At 42.6% G+C, this 16,947-nt stretch overlaps 1 protein-coding gene across 13 annotated transcripts in view; it reads right to left on the bottom strand.

The window, feature by feature from the left end:
• The window catches only part of RBFOX1 (RNA binding fox-1 homolog 1), a 1,671,014-nt gene that overhangs the window by 1,223,871 nt on the left and 430,196 nt on the right, over positions 1–16,947 (bottom strand). The window contains exon 1 of one of the 13 annotated variants that reach the window (XM_043914253.1): positions 13,989–14,357. The exons of 11 other annotated variants lie outside the window; for them this stretch is intronic. In XM_043914253.1, coding sequence (XP_043770188.1) covers positions 13,989–14,033 — 45 coding nt within the window. In that variant the 5' untranslated portion in view covers positions 14,034–14,357. Of the gene's footprint in view, positions 1–13,610; positions 13,846–13,988; positions 14,358–16,947 lie in introns of those variants that run through there. One more of the 13 variants, XM_043914264.1, reaches the window with a different exon arrangement.

Genomic DNA, 16,947 nt, shown 5'->3' with positions numbered 1-16,947 from the left:
ATCTCAGATGTGACGTGATACATGGTTTTGCAAAATATTCCCATGGCGGGGGGTGGGAGGGGTGGGCGGGGGAAACAGGGTAAGGCCTACAAGAGATCTCTCTGTATAATTTCCCCCAACTGCATGTCAATCTACTAAACCAGCTGGACAAAAGTTTCAATGCTGAAGCCTAAATGAAGGTGAAGAATCCAGATTTTCAATACACGGGGGTGATGGCCACCCTCCTCTCTGTATTTCCCAGAATGAAGGAAACACTGATCAGTGAACTGGCCGGCATCTCTGTGGACGCAATGCGAAAGTACTTAATAAATACAAAGATTTTTTTTTTCTCGATTTAATGATGCTGACATTGCAGCGCTTAGCTCTAGGTTTTGTGTATTCAGTTGGCACCTTTAAAAGGCATGGAGGTCTGCCGAGTGGAGTGCCCCGGTTTCTGAACCAATCTGAAAAGCGCCAGCCTTTCTCTGAAGTGTTTTATTATTCCGAGTCGGACCCACTGCATCTCCCAAGGTATGAAGTTCAGTTTGAGATAAAAATATTTTATCTGCCCTTACAGCAAATTGAAAGGCTATAGAAAGGGTTTTGTTATTGCAGTGTTTTCATAAATATATAGTAAACATCTTTCACAGTGGGAAATTCAGCACAAAAATACAATTTTCATACACAGCCATTCATGCGGCTGGTACAGGAAGATGAAATGACCCAGAGATGAATAAAAAAATAATAGTATACAACTTTGAGCGGCCCACAGTCCCCGACAGACACACACAGCCGGGAGGATAAAGATCATGATTTTGCTGTGCCTCCGATGAATGACAAGGGTCTGCAGCACCCAGGGAATTTTGTTTTCCTCTGTGGCCAAACCATTAGGCTTAACAAGTAGCTTTGTCATTTTCAGAAATGTGCCAGCAGCCAACCACCCTATTTCAGAGCACAAAACGACCCCAAATCTTAGCCAGGACATAATTTTTAACTCGAGTGATTTTTAGGCTTACCTCCTTTTAAGTCTCTCTTACGCACATTTCCAAAGCAATTTGGGTTGCCTGTGTCCAACAAAGAATATCTAGAGTTGACATCTAAGTGGATGGACATCAGCTTGGGCGTGAAGGGCCCACCAGAGCTTGTTTGCAAAGTTGGAAGCTCTTTTTTTTTTTTTCTTCCCTAACTGAAGTGTATTTAATTAACAAAGTAGAGGATATTTGTTGAAGATCAAAAGGAATCAAAGTGTAATCTTTTTAACAGCTTCATTGAGGTACAATTTTTAAATAACTTCATTTATTTATTATGTATTTTTGGCCATGCTGGGTCTTCACTGCTGCACGGGCTACTCTTGGTTGTGGTGCGGGGGCTTCTCGACATGGGGGCTTCTCTTGTTGTGGAGTCTGGGCTCCAGGGCGCACGGACTTCGCTGCTTAAGGCTCCCGGGCCTCAGGGCACAGACGGGCTCAGTAGTTGTGGCGCGTGGGCTCAGCTCTGAAAGCACGTGGGATCCTCCCAGATCAGGATGGAAGCCGTGTGTCCTGGGTTGGGAGGTGGATTCTTTACCACTGAGCTACCAGGGAAGCCCCGAAGTACGGCTGATGGACCAAATCCCCTGCACACCCGAGGGGGACGAGGCGATGAGTGTGGATACAGACTCACACAGGTCGATGCATCACACACGGGGATGTATGGTATATCATACCATGTGTGGTATACCATGTATGGTATATCATACCTGTGTGATTCCACCACCGCAACCAAGGTAAGAGACACACTCATGACCTCCAAACGTTTCCTTGTATCCTCTGCAAGTGTGTGTGTGTTATAAGAACACCTAACCATGGGCTCCATCTACCCTGTTAACCAACTGTTCACAGCACCGCACCATGTTGCTAACCACAGGCATGAGGGTGCCCAGCAGTGCACGGATCCATCTTGCATAACTTTAAGAGCAAAACTTGGGCTCCTCTCCTGCTCCCTTCTCAGCCAAGTTCCACAGAAACTACAAAGGTCACCCACCTTCTCAGCGCCTTAGTTATCTCTTGCATTTTCATCCTGTATAGACAAACACAGTGTGTTTTTTATTTTTTTCAAAAATGTATTTATTTATTGGTGTGCTGGGTCTTCACTGCTGTGCACAGACTTTCTCAAGTTGCAGCCCGCGTGGGCTACCCTCCAGATGCAGGGCACAGGCTTCTCACTGCAGTGGCTTCTCTTGCTGCAGCAGAGGGGCTCCGTAGTTGTGGGGCATGGGCTTAGTTGCTCTGCAGCATGTGGAATCTTCCCGGATCAGGGATCGAACCTGTGTCCTCCTGCATAACCATCGGACCACCAGGGAAGTCCCAAGTGTGTTTTCTAACAGATTTTTCCTAACACGAGTCTGACTCTTGGACTCTTCCCCTAGTCCTGCAGACACCATTTCAGGCCCATGAAGATCCTCTTCACTCCTTGAATGCTTCCTGATTTCCTACCCTCCATCATTAGGCATTTTGTTTGCTCCAATTTTTCTTCCTTCTCTGCTCCAGTCGAGCAATTCGCACCTTTGCAAACTTGAAAAGTGAAAGTGAAAATACATAAACCCAAGAGGTGGACATGCTGGGCAAAAGAATATGCACTTTATTTTTAAATAAGAATTTCTAAATTATCTTCAATAGAAAAATCCTATGTCATCAAATATGACGATTTCCAATATGATACATGAATCACTGATACATACAAATGAAACTTTCCACATATGTATACAAAACACACATATATGTATATGTGAACATGTTTTCATTTATTTATTGGTATTTATATTTGTTATGAAAACTATATGCATACTCTTTGCCAATCTTCCTTCTGAGTCATTAGTTGGTCAGCCTATGTACCCATCCATCCACCTATCCACCCATCCATCCATCCATCTATCCACCTATCCATCCATCCACCCACCCACACATCTATCCATCCATCCACCCATCCACCTATCCACTTATCTATCCATCCATCCACCCATTCATCCACTTATCTACCTATCCACCCATCCACCCACCCACACATCTATCTATCCATCCATCCATCCATCCACCTATCCACCCATCCACCCACCCACACATCTATCCATCCATCCACCCATCCACCCACTCACCCATCTATCCATCCATCCACCCATTCATCCACTTATCCATCTATCCATCCATGCATCCATCCATGCACCCACCCACCCATCCATCCATCCACCCCCTCATCCATCCATCCACCTATCTATCCATCCATCTACCCATTCATCCACTTATCCATCTATCCATCCATGCATCCACCCATGCACCCACCTACCCATCCATACATCCACCCCCCATCCATCCATCCACCCATCTATCCATCCATCTACCCATTCATCCACTTACCCATCTATCCATCCATCCACCCACCCACCCATCTATCCATCCATCTACCCATTCATCCACTTATCCATCTATCCATCCATCCACTCAGCCATCCACCCAGCCATTCATCCATTCACATATTCCACTAAGATTATAAGCAGGTTAGTCCTAATAAAAGAACTGCAAGGACTCCCTAGGATTAACCATATCTGATCTATGCCAGATCAGTTTTCACTAAGGTAAGAACAAATGTCCCTAAGGCTTTGACTCAAACAGAGGGTGGAAATAGTCTTTGAAGTCATAAGATTTCAAATATGACTACAAATCCAACTCATGGTTGATAACCCTAGAAAAATCACATCAACCCTCAATCTTTCCTTCTGAAAAATGGGTTTAATAAGAGCATCTGGCTCCTAAAGTTGCTGGGAGTATTCAATTCAATAATGTGTAACCAGGAGATAATACAATGCAAGGCTTACACAAAGGCTGTCCAGGTGGAGCTAGTGGTAAAGAACACATGTGCCAATGCAGGAGACATAAGAGACGCGGGTTCGATCACTGAGTCGGGAAGATCCTCGGAAGGAAGGCATGGCAACCCACTACAGTATTCTTGAGTGGAGAATCCCCATGGACATAGGAGCCTGGTGGGCTACAGTCTTTAGGGTCGCAAAGAGTCAGACGCAACTGAAGCGACTTAGCATGCATGCACACACATGGCTTATGTAAAAACTCGATACACAGGATCAGTACCCATGATAATAATTAAAGAATTTTCTATATTGAGCAGTTTTCTAGTACATTACAACACAGCCTGGCTTCTTCTATTAGCAGAAGAAGTTGAAGCCTGAAACCCCTTATAACGTTGATGATCTTCTATATCTATATTTTTAACCTCTCTGGGCAAACTTTGTAACGGGCTCAGCAGAAACCCATTATCCGTTGTTGGATGAACTCTTAACAGCATACAAAGTTTATCACCGGCTGTCTTTATTTTTAAAAGCTGACCCACATTAAATGTGGAAATATGTTAGAAACCAATTCCACTGGATATGGAACGAAAATGACTCTTTTAAATCCAATTTCCTATTGTTTGCTTCTTTTAGTCAATTAACCAAGATATATGTATTTTAGCACCACAGACAAATAGACAACACTTATAGAACCTTATCAGAGAGTCTTAGCTATGGGAGTTTATCCCTGTTTATTCACTGTTGAACAATAAATTCTGGCTTAATGTCAAAATATTTCCTGAATCAACACTTTTTTTAGATGGAAAAGGTATTCCATAAAAGCCAAATCTATGAACTGTATTAAAAAAAAAAAAAGGAAATGTGACAATAATGATTGCAATGTGAGTCTTTTGACACTTCTGAAATGGATTCACTTCTTGCCTCTACCTTGAGTTCATTGGGCCTGAAATATACAGGAAGGACTAGAACGGTTTCCACATCCACCGCAGTTTCTGGAATGTTTCAGGTGTGGCGGAAGGTGGCTCAAGAGCCCCTGTGCATGGTTTGGTATTGCTGCCTGGCCAGACTAAAGCTGTTCAAGAGTGCTGATCCTTTCTTCCTCATATTCAGAAATCTGCTCCTTGCCTCATGTAAACTTCAGTCCATTGCCATGGCTCAGGATCTTCAGGTTTTCCATGGGACAATGAAGAGTGAGTTATGTACCATCACTTGAATCCTGGGAAGCTTGGGTCAGAAGCCTGAGAAGGCAGCTGGTATAGAACTGCCATCTGTCATCAGTGGTTCCCATGGCCACAACCTCCTCTTCCCCCAGTATTTTCCCATTCAAGATGGAAGATGCTTCCTTTTAAAGTATACACCCACACATAACCTTGACAAGAAACGTTTTAAAACATAAATTCTACCATCCATGTATTCATTCATTCATTCAACTGAAATTGATGGAGATTGTCTACTCCCATCTTGGTTTTTCTGAACCCTCTGTGTATTGTATGTTTAATCATAGACTTGCAAGATCATGTCTTCTTCTAACGCAGAATAAAGTATGCTAAATTGGCACTTCTATTTAAACATCTACTCAAATTGTTTTTCTCTTCATAGGTTTTACTACATGCTGGAAATTCAACAGAGCGAGAGATGGGCAGGGTCATTCCCACGGTCTAAATGACAAAGGTTGATTGGCTTTAGCAAAATCAAGTTGGGAATCAATGTACCCACATCCACCATATCCCACTTGGTATGGACCACACGGGACTCCACAGAAAACATTTAAAGGGCCAGGAAATCAAAATGTAAAATTTCTTGAAGGGATCATTCATCCCATAAGTCATGCCCTATGAATACTATTGTTTTCAGTAGTATAAATAAATAATGAAGAGAACCCACAAGTCCTTGTGATGCTGAAAAACTGCACATTCAGAAGTATCTAAATAGTGAAAAATAAAACTATACACATTACCACTCTCTCTCATTCAGAAATGGTTGTTTGCCTAACCAACCTGAAATAAAACTAAAAAAATCTTTTGTTTCAAAACTCACATGAAGATGCTGCCAAAATAGCTGTGCTTCTGCCCATTTAAAAGCCCAAATTCTTAAAGAGCAGGGCAAAGTGGTTAAGAGCACAGACTACTGAGTGTAACTCCTAACTCTGTAACTTACAAGCTGTGTGACCTTCAGCAAATTACTCAGCTTCTCTGGATCTTGGTTTTCTTGTCTATAATAAGTTGTTGTTGTTTATTCGCTAAGTCTCATCTGACTCTTTTGTGACCCCATGGACTGCAGCTCATCAGGCTCCTCCGTCCATGGGATTTCCCAGGTAAGAATACTGGAGTGGGTTGCCATTTCCTTCTCCAGGGGATCTTCCTGATCCAGGGATCGAATCCACGTCTCCTTCTTAGAAGACAGATTCTTTACCACTGAGCCAGCAGGGAGACTCATCTATAAAAAGTAGATAATAATAATATGAAACATGTGGGCTTGTCTTCAGAATTAAGTGAATCAATATTTTAAAGCATTTATAACAGTAGTAGGCACATGCAAAACACTGTTAAGTGTTTATTAAATAAATAAGCAAATAAACCTATGTGCCAAACTTAAAGATAAGGAGAAAATAACCATGCCTGAATGCCAAGGAGAAGCAGGAAGGTTCTTAGAATTACTGTTGCATGACTCATTTAGTGATGCTGCCTTTCTCTTCTCTTGACATCAGCACCAGAGAAAGAAATCTCATTTCAGGGCAGTTGTTGGAGGTAACGCTGAGCACATTGGGGAAAATCAGGTACTTCAATCTCAATGACCTATGTCATCTTTATAAAGGAAAGATGCTCGGAATAGGCAGCTATAAAATTTTAAAGTCAAATTGTAAGAAAATACAGACCTTCTGACTTTCATCATGATCTTATTCACAGTGTCCAACCGGAGATTTAAAAAGTTTAATAACTGAAATTCACTTATCTACTCTCTTGAAAAATCAGGCCATGTGTATATTAGTCATAGCATCACTGATATTGCCTAGGGCAAGATTTCTCAGCCTCAGCTCGGCTGGCATTATGGTCCAGATAATTTTTTTTGTTGTTTTGGGGAGCGGGGAGGCACTATCCTGTGGATTCTAGAATGTTTAGCATCATCCCTGGGATGTTTAGCAGCATCTATTCTCTACAAAACAGATACCAGTAGCAGCCCTCACCCAAACATAACTACCAAAACTCTCTCCAATATGCGGCCAAATGTTGGGTCATATGGTAGTTCTATTTTCAGTTGTTTGAGGAACCTCCCTACTCTTCTCCATAGTGGCTGCACCAATTTACATTCCCACCAACAGTGTAGGAGGGTTTCCTTTTCTCCCTACCCTCTCCAGCATTTACTGTTTGTAGATATTTTGATGAGGGCCATTCTGATCCCGGAGAGGTGATAGATACCTTATTGTAGTTTTGATCTGCATTTCTCTAATAATTAGTGATATTGAGCATCTTTTCATGTATTTCTTGGCCATCTGTATGTCTTCTTTGGAGAAACATCTATTTAAGTCTTCCACCCAATTTTCTTTTCTTTTTTAATTGACCTGCATGAGCTGTTTATATATTTTTATTAATCCCTTGTTGCTTGCTTCATTTGCAAACATTTTCTCCCGTTCTGATGCCTGTGTTTTTATTTTGTCCTTTGAGGGGATGGGAGTGAAAAAAATTGTTCCTGGTTGAGAACCACTGGCCGAGGGCGTCGGCCAAGTACCTGTTTTTTATATCTCCCTGAGTTCAGAGAGTTCATTTCAGGTGTGTTTTGGGATACTGAAGCCAGAAAAATCTGGATTTGAATTGAATATTTAATCATAAAAAGTCTTGAACATGGCTTCTCCATGTCTACCTTAGGAATAGTGATGACTACCTTGAAGAATGGTAGTAAGGACCAGAAAAGTTACGCCAGAACTCCTAGCCCCATGCTTGACACAAAGAGGCAGTGGGGTACAGGGGAGGTGAGCATTTCTACATCCCTGTAAGGATGGCTGTGTTGATACATGGTCCACCCCTCACCCTCCTCATCAGTCTAAAAAGAACAAGTCTCTATTTATATAGGCAAATAAAATACAATAAATACAACTGGTCCTTCCACACATTAGCAAACAAGAAACTGGATTTCCTCACAAGCAGAGAATTCAATAAAACAAGAGAGAACTATATCATGTTGCAACTGCAGACAAATTATCATGAAGTATCACTGAGAACAAAGCTAGTGGAGATGATGGAATTCCAGTTGAGCTATTTCAAATCCTAAAAGATGATGCTGTCAAAGCACTGCACTCAGTATGCCAGCAAATTTGGAAAACTCAGCAGTGGCCACAGGACTGGAAAAGGTCAGTTTTCTTTCCAATCCCAAAGAAAGGCAATGACACAGAATGTTCAAAGGACCGCACAATGCACTCATCTCACATGCTAGCACAAGTAATGCTCAAGATTCTCCAAGTCGGACTTCAACAGTACGTGAACCATGAAGTTCCAGATGTTCAAGCTGGATTTAGAAAGGGCAGAGGAACCAGAGATCAAATTGCCAACATCTGTTGTATCATCGAAAAAGCAAAAGAGTTCCAGAAAAACATCTACTTCTGCTTTATTGACTATGCCAAAGCCAATGACTGTGTAGATCACAACAAAGTGTGGGAAATTCTTCAAGAGATGGGAATACCAGACCACCCTACCTGTCTCCTGAGAAATCTGTATGCAGGTCAAGATGCAACAGTTAGAACGGGACATGGAACAACAAACGGGTTCCAAATTGGGAAAGGAATATGTCAAGGCTGTATATTGTCACTTATATGCAGAGTACATCATGCAAAATGCTGGGCTGGATGAAGCACAAGCTGGAATCAAGATTGCCAGGAGAAATATCAGTAACATCAGATATGCAGATGACACCACCCTTATGGGAGAAAGCAAAGAGGAACTGAAGAGCCTCTTGAAAGTGAAAGAGGAGAGTCAAAAATTTGGCTTAAAACTCAACATTCAGAAAACTAAGATCATGGCATCTGGTCCCAGCACTTCATTGCAAATAGGTGGGGAAACAATGGAAATAGCAAAAGACTTTATTTGGGGGGGGCTCAAAATCACTGCAGATGGTGACTGCAGCCATGAAATTAAAAGACGCTTGCTTGTTGGTAGAAAAGCTATGACAAACCTAGACAGCATATTAAAAAGCAGAGATATTACTTTGCCAACAAAGGTCCATCTAGCCAAAGCTATGATTTTTCTAGTAGTTATGTATGGAGGTGAGAGTTGTACTATAAAGAAAGCTGAGCACCAAAGAAATAATGCTTTTGAACAGTGGTGTTGGAGAAGGTTCTTGAGAGTCCCTTGGACTGCAAGGAGATCCAACCAGTCCATTGTAAAGGAAATCAGTCCTGAATATTCATTGGAAGGACTGATGCTGAAGCTGAAACTCCAATACTTTGGCCACCTGATGCAAAGAAGTGACTCACTGGAGAAAACCCTGATGCTGGGCAAGATTGAAGGCAGGATGAAAAGGGGATGAGGATGAGATGGTTGGATGGCATCACAGACTCGATGGACAAGAGTTGGAGTAAGCTCCAGGAGTTGGTGATGAACAGAGAGGCCTGGTGTGCTGCAGTCCATGGGGCTGCAAAGAGTGGGACGTGACTGAGTGACTGAGCTGAACCCCAATCTGCACCCAGTCTTCCCGAATGCCTCAGTTTTTAAGAATCTGCCTGCAGCAGGAGATGCAGGAGACGTTGGTTTGATCCCTGGATTGGAAAGATCTCCTGGAAAAAAGGCATGACAACCCACTCCAGTATTCTTGCCTGGAAACTCCCATGGACAGAGGAGCCTGGTGGGCTAAAGTCCAGAGGGTTGCAAACATTCAGACATAACCGAAACAACTGAACACACACACAATAACCCCAAACTGCAGGGAATTCAAGATGGCTTATTGTGACCACTAATCCATCTGTAAGTTCAAAAAAAAAAAAAAAAGCTCATTTTAAAGAACAGTGAGCTTTGGCTAATCAGATAAACAAGAATCCAGAATTCTAGATTCACGCCTATAAAACTAGAGGAAAAGGAATAAATGCACCCACCATTGCAGAGGAAAAGAAGAATCTCACTGTCATCCTTAGCACATGGATGCACTATTTTTGCTACAATTCTATCACTTCTCAAAAAGCCTTCCCTGGCCTGTCTGACGTTTGAACCAGCTGAAAGATCATTCCCCACCGATTACTGTGAGGGAACTAACAACTGTTCTTGTTTTCCTTTAAACCCAACTGAAATTTCCAGAGAAGTTGCAAATAGAAAATTGTGTTAAGAATATGCCATTGATCCTATTTACATTCGCTACATCAAAGCATCGAGACATCACAAGCCAATGTGAAACCGGGACCTTCCAATACCCCACAGGTTATGCAAACACCTAACCGGAAAGAACACTTTGAAATTTTTATGGAGCAGGAAAAATTGGAAGTGTATTAATCTAGGCAGTGAAATTGGGCTTTTTGTCATTTTTAATTGCTTGAATTCATAACCTAGTTTTGCTGAATCAAAAATGAGTTGCTATAGCTGACACAAGCTGTTTCAGCTTTTTGGGTACACGCGCACATACACACACACACATATGCACGCACGCCCCACAAGTTTTCATATAAACTTTGTATCTATTAATAAAAAAAAAAACTACTGGAAACTCTTTAGAATATTATAGTAACTGAATAGTTAACAATAAAGATTTCTAAGTAGAGCACTGTGTGTTAAAAGCTGACTTTTAAAGATTTCTTTCTTTCTCTATCATGCAAATCGGGGAGGAGGGAGAACAGGAATGCTAAACCATCAGGACTGTGATTTTGTTACATATGATTTAATTCAAATAAATTAAAATGCATAATTTAAAAGTTCTTCATGCCTTTCTTTATCTGCTCCTGTTTACTATTGCTCATAATTATATAAACACTCAATTCTGGGTGAAAATGAAGGAAAATAAACAGAAGGACAGAGGCGTCCACCCACAAATATATACGAAGATCAAATGTGTTACGACTTCCTGAAGGTTTCAGACCCACAACCAAAGTCTGCAAGTGCAAAACTCTTGAAGGGTCCATGTTTTTCTTCCCAATTTGTTTTTGTGTTTGTCAGAACAATCAACACAGGATAGGGATTAAAGTCTCATAAAAGGCCTTTCATTTTAATTCCATTAGAATTACTCTCCGAGAACTTACTGTGATCACTTAGAGACTAACTCATGTGACATTTTAAAAACAGAGCTAAAAATGAAGTGTAAACAAAGGTTCAATTAATACTAACAAGGTCTCATCATTATTTCAATAAATGCCCTACCTCTTTTGGACCATGCTCCATTTCTCTGGTTCTGCAACTCTGCTCAAAATCTAACAGAAAAATAATAAGCCTAGCCAGAAAAAAAAAAACAAAACTGTCTTATCCTAAGCATTGTAATAGTTATTTGGCTCCGAAACTGACCCACCCAACCAGATTCCCTGTAATTAGAGAAAATGGTAAGGATTACGTACTCTGACTCTCATGTCACACTCTCAAAATACAGTTATATATTCTCAACATCTCACAACTATAATTTAGAGGAAGGCAATTGTTGCCAAACGCCCTTTGACCTAAAATCTACTTCGACTTCTGTGTCATACTTATGGGAGAGATCATGGGAAAAAGAAAATAAAATTGGAGAAAAGAATGACACTATTTTTATGATACTTTAAAAAGCTGGCACATAAGTCAAGGCTCGTGACTATTGCTACTAAATTCAAGTAAATACAGACTAAAATGAATCTAGATTCTAAACTTAGGTCAGGTAATAGAGAAAACTTCTGTTTGAGGGGCAAGTTTAAAAGAGACAAACGTAAAAATATGCTTACTCCAATAAAGTTACGAGGCGAAGTGCAGGGTTGTAAAAATCTATCCCTAGGAGATAACACAGACAAGATTAAGTTCTGTTCATATAAAGTAAAGGCCTTCTCCAAGTGTTTAACTGGTTAAAATGAAATGACAAGAAAAGTCTGAATATTCACTTTTTAAATAACATTACTGTATAGTAGATTGTCTGATATTAATTAATCTTTGCACAGGAGCAGAGAATACCAATAAAGAAAAATCAGGTGCTGGTGATGATCCTTCAGGGTGCAAAACATTGGTTAAGATAAAAACATAGTGGGAGAAGATAAAGGAAAATTTGTTCTGTACTCCAGGTATGAAACTTAAAAAAAGGCAGATGAAAAGAAATCCAGGTGGATGGGGAGGGAAAAAGGGAGTTGCAGAGAAAGAAAGGTGGATGGGAGGGAGGGAGGGAGAGAGGAAAAAAGGAAAAAGAAGGATGAATCAGACAGGGCGAGAGGAAACCTTCCCCCATTGGTGATACTTCCTCCAACTCTTCGGAGAAGCAATTTTCTCTTCCTAATAAACTGTGAATATTCTAATACAGAAGGAAGCACCAGCGTGTGTAGAGTGTGAGTGGGCAGACAGAAGTTGAAATACCCTGCTTCTTTTAAGAAAATCATGACTGCTGCCCGCACTGCCTGGGAACATCAGTGGTAAACAGCTGTCAGCGGCGGACGTGAGTTTTCTTACTTCAAGAACAACCCTCTGGAAACTTAATCACAGCAAATCACAGAGACAAGTTCCTCCATATCGCAAACACATCTACACTGATGCCCTTCGGATTTCTGAAGATACGTTCAGATGAAAAATACGAAACTCAGTTGAGAAAGATTTTATGGTCTTAAACCAAACATTTACTGCCCAGCTACCCCCCAAAAAGGATTACACAATCATTTTTGACTGCTTTCATTATAAGCCACATTCATTTCCTTGTGACCAAAATTAAAACCACATAAACAATGAGTAAATTATGAGCTATGGAAAGATACCCACAAAGTGACTGGTTTCACAGGTAATAGAATGAACATTTCACTAAGATGAGGCTGCCAGCATAACTTTTGGATTCAGAATTCCCCTTGGGCCCCTCTTGGTGGGGGGCGGGGGGAGGACTTAGCTTTTTTGTTAAAAGAAATAAATAACAACACCAGTTTCATCCTAATCTGAAAATAAATGGCCAGAGAGATTGGCTGAGCCCTAGGATTCTAGGTGATCTTCCCAGGATGACAAATATCAGATTCAGCACTTTGCGTGTTTTGTTGTTTTTTTTTTTTTTTTTAATGCTTGACAGTAAATTCCATCACTTTGGAAGGCAAGGTACATTTTCCCCATTTGATCTCTTAAGAAGAATGACTCTTGTTTCATTTAATAAAACGGTCCAGAGCCTACTTCTTCAGTCCAAGCCTTTTTGGTACTGTCAATTTACTCCCTCTTCCCTGGGAATAGGGAAGGCAGAGAGGAGAGAGTACCCAGTGTAGACATGTCTGCACAAATGTGAAATTCATCTCCCCGCCGCCATACACACACACACACACATGCCCCCTCGGATGGTGAGCCTGCCAAGTTTCCCAAGGCACTGCCCATCTGGCCAGTCATTTCAGAAACCTCACATTTGAAGAAGCGCGCAGCTCCTGCAAAACCCCTGCTAGCCTATTGGGACTTACACACCTTCTCTTATAAACGCTTATTCATCTCTGGAAATAAAGTTAAACGGAGCCAATGAGCATGGGCAATGAAGTTCCCCCGCTAACTTCTACTCCGTCCAGAAAATCCATTCATCTCGGGGCTCCCGCGTCGCTCCAAACGCCCCTCGCCCTCTCCAGGCGATCTGCGCCCCTGGGTGCGCCCGGGACGCGCCCGAGCCCAGCCTCCCAGGTCCTCCGGCTGGCCTTACCTACCCGGTCTCATTCACGCGCGGCGCGGCGAAGGCATCCACAGCCTTCCATCTCGGCTTCTGTGTGCCCGGCTTCCCTCCGCCGCCGGGTCCCTATTCTAAATCGGCAGCCCCGGGGGCGCACACGCCGCCACCCTCTCGCGCGAACGTTGGACAGCGGCTGACGGCGGCTCCCCTGCCACAGGCAGCCCAAAATGTCAATTTGCACACTCCTCCCCCCTGTCGCCCGCCCCCGGTCCCCGTCCCTCTCCCACCCCCGCCCGCGAGTCAGTGGGCTTCGGGAAGCCTCGGTAGACACCGCCTCCTCTCCATGCAGCTCGCCCTGGTCTCCCGCTATCCTCGCGTCCCCGCCAGCGTTCAGAGCCTTCTTCGCTCGCCTTACCTGAAGGGCATCTCCCACGACTGCAATTAGCTGCCAAGATTTCATTGTTGGCTGCAAAGTGTCTCCTGCTTCCTCCCCGGGAGAACGCACGGGAGAAGTCCGAGGCGACAGCAAGCGGCACCCACGTGCTAGCAATGTAAATGACTCCAGTCATCTGTCGTGCGCGCCCGAGCCTCCGCGCTCGCTCGCCCAGGCCGCCTGGCAGCCTGACACCGCCACCAGCAGGTGCAGAGCGCGCCGGGAGCGAGCAGCCCGAGCGAGGAGGCAATCAACGCGGGGGACGCACACAAAAGGAAGGCCACCGAGGTGCCGGGGACGCTGCCAGCGCCCCAGCCCAGCTGCCCGCGCGTCCTCGGCCTCCACGCCAAAAAGAAAGAAAAAAAAAAAAAAAACCCTAGCCAAATTGGACGCCCGATGGTTCTGCAAAGTCTCGCAGCCCCGGGGATGGAGGCTGCGTGGGTCCCGCCTCCGCGCCTCCCGGAGCTGGCGGCGGTCCCTCGCTTCTCTCCCTCCCTCCAGCTCCCCTGCACGTGTCCCTTCCCTTGTTCTTTCAAGCATTAAATATGTACCACATGACAGACTAGGGCACCTTGCAGGGTCCTCCGAGTCCACCCTTGACAACCAATCTTAACTCACGCGCGGAGAAATGTCTAAAGGCAGGATATAAGCACTTCCAATTACTTACACTAACTCCTGCATTATTCAGAACGTCCATGGGACAGTATTTATGACTTCCAATGTGCTACTTCATGTATAAACACTAATAAAAGATGGAAATCGCACCAATCCCTACCCCCAGCGCTGCTGAACTTTTCCTCCGTGTTTCCTCCCAGAAGTGGTTGTACTTTTTTTTCTCTTTTTTTCCAGTGGTCGTAGTTACAACTTGGCAATCTCCAATCTTACACATTATGCAGTAAATGAAGATGCTCTGAAGTTCGAGCCTGCTTTGAAATGGAAAATACATATTACATCCTGTTGAACTTCAGCAACCACCTTCTAAAATATATTTACCTTGGATAATAGTGGAATCAAAGCAAATTTCCTCTTTTTCGTTTCCAAAAGTCTTCATAGGTATATGATCTTTTTTTTGTTCCCCTTATTAAATGAAATGTGTTGCACAAGCTTCTAACTACTCCCAGCTTAGCTATTCCCAGTCTAAGCCATAGCTTTGGGTAGAGACTAAACCACCTATTGATTGGCGAAGTGAGTTGTGTTTCTTCATTTCCTTCACAATCAGAATGGCCAGCTACACGCACTAAGATGGCCTTGCTTCTCTTCAAAGCAACTGTTTCTTGAAGGGGTGGAATCTAAACGTGTTCTAGAATATCATACATATATACTACATTTGATTAACACTGAGATAATCATCGGTTTCCTCTGTCAACTTCCTGGAGAGTTTACTTTCATTAAAGGCCTTGTGCACAACTGAGTAGGATTTTATATATTGGTAAGCAAATTTTAAATTGTTAATAAATCCTTCAAATATTTATTTTCACATTTATTACAGCTCCACAACTAGTGGCAATATTTCCAGGGTTTTTTTTTTTTTTTTTTTTTTGGAACATGCCAAGTCCTTACATAACCATCATCCATCTCTGTCACACCAGTAACAAAGTGAGGAGGTTTTTTTTTTTTTTTCCTTCTTATGTATTAAGGGTGTTTTTAATATTGCATTCATGTAGTGTTTAACTTGCTTCTTGTGAACTTAAGAAAAGTTGATGTGTGTTTTCTCTGCCTGCTTTTCTTGGAGGCAGTTGCATTGAAAGATGCTAAGATAACATTAAGTAAAACTCTCTTTTACGGTGACAATGCAGTGCAAAATACATACACATCCTGATTATTTAAACGGTTGACTCCTAATATAAGCACATACTATCCTCCGGACATGGTTGTCAATGGAATCAGGTAAAATGGCAAAAGGTTTCTAGACTTCTGTTTAATCAGAACCCTGTGTAGTTGTAGAGATATACAAATATCAAGTATGATTATCACGGAAAAAACTACCAGTCTCCACGGAATAATCTGATTCACAAATCAGTTCACAAAAGCAAGGTTATTTGAAGTTACGGATGGTGGGGGTGGTGGGTGGAAAGACAGCACACCTAATTACAGGCCCATCGCCCCCTGTTCCCTGGCACATATGGTCATTTAATCACAGAGTGTGACAACCTTGGCAGATGTTGCCCAACCCGGTTATTGATATAAATTGCTATCCTCATGTGTAAGTGCCCCGGTGAAGAGTCAGAACAATATTTGTACGCACCCAAAGGGGCTTCAAGGTCCACACGAGCATCTGGGGCAACATGACAAGATGGTCCAGAGCGGAAGCTGTTTCCTCGCTCTGACTTCACAAGCGATGGAATCTAGAAAAAGGGCACTGAAGAATTTACTTACAGGGCAGCAGTGGAGAAACAGACATAGAGAATAGGCTTGTGGACATGGGGAGAGGGGAGGAGAGGGTGAGATGTATGGGAAGAGCAACAGGGAAACTTAAGTCACCATATATAAAATAGAGAGCCAACGGGAATTGGCTGTGTGACTCAGGAAACTCAAACAGGGGCTCTGTATCAACCTAGAGGGGTGGGGTGGGGCGGGAGATGGGAGGGAGGCTCAAAAAAGAGGTGATATATGTATATCTATGGCTGATTCATGTTGAGGTTTGACAGAAAACAGCAAAATTCTGTAAAGCAATTATCCTCCAATAAAAAAATTAATTAATTAAAAAAACAAACAAACCAAAAAACCAACAATAAATGAAGCCCCCAGGGTCAAGAATGAGGGGAAGTCTCCCTGGGGGAAGGGTAAATTGGTATCATCCCTCTGGAAACTTATTTACTGGTGTCTAATAAAATAATACTTAATGTTTTGCCATTTTACCTGATGCTGTTGAAAACCATGTCCAGAGAATAATATGTGCTTACATTAGAAATTAACTGTTAAAGTAATCAGGGAGTGTAGG

This window comes from Cervus elaphus, chromosome 10 (genome assembly GCF_910594005.1).
Source record: "Cervus elaphus chromosome 10, mCerEla1.1, whole genome shotgun sequence".
Lineage (NCBI taxonomy): Eukaryota > Metazoa > Chordata > Mammalia > Artiodactyla > Cervidae > Cervus > Cervus elaphus.
Note: the sequence above shows the minus strand (reverse complement) of the source record. Positions and strands in the feature narration are given on the sequence as shown.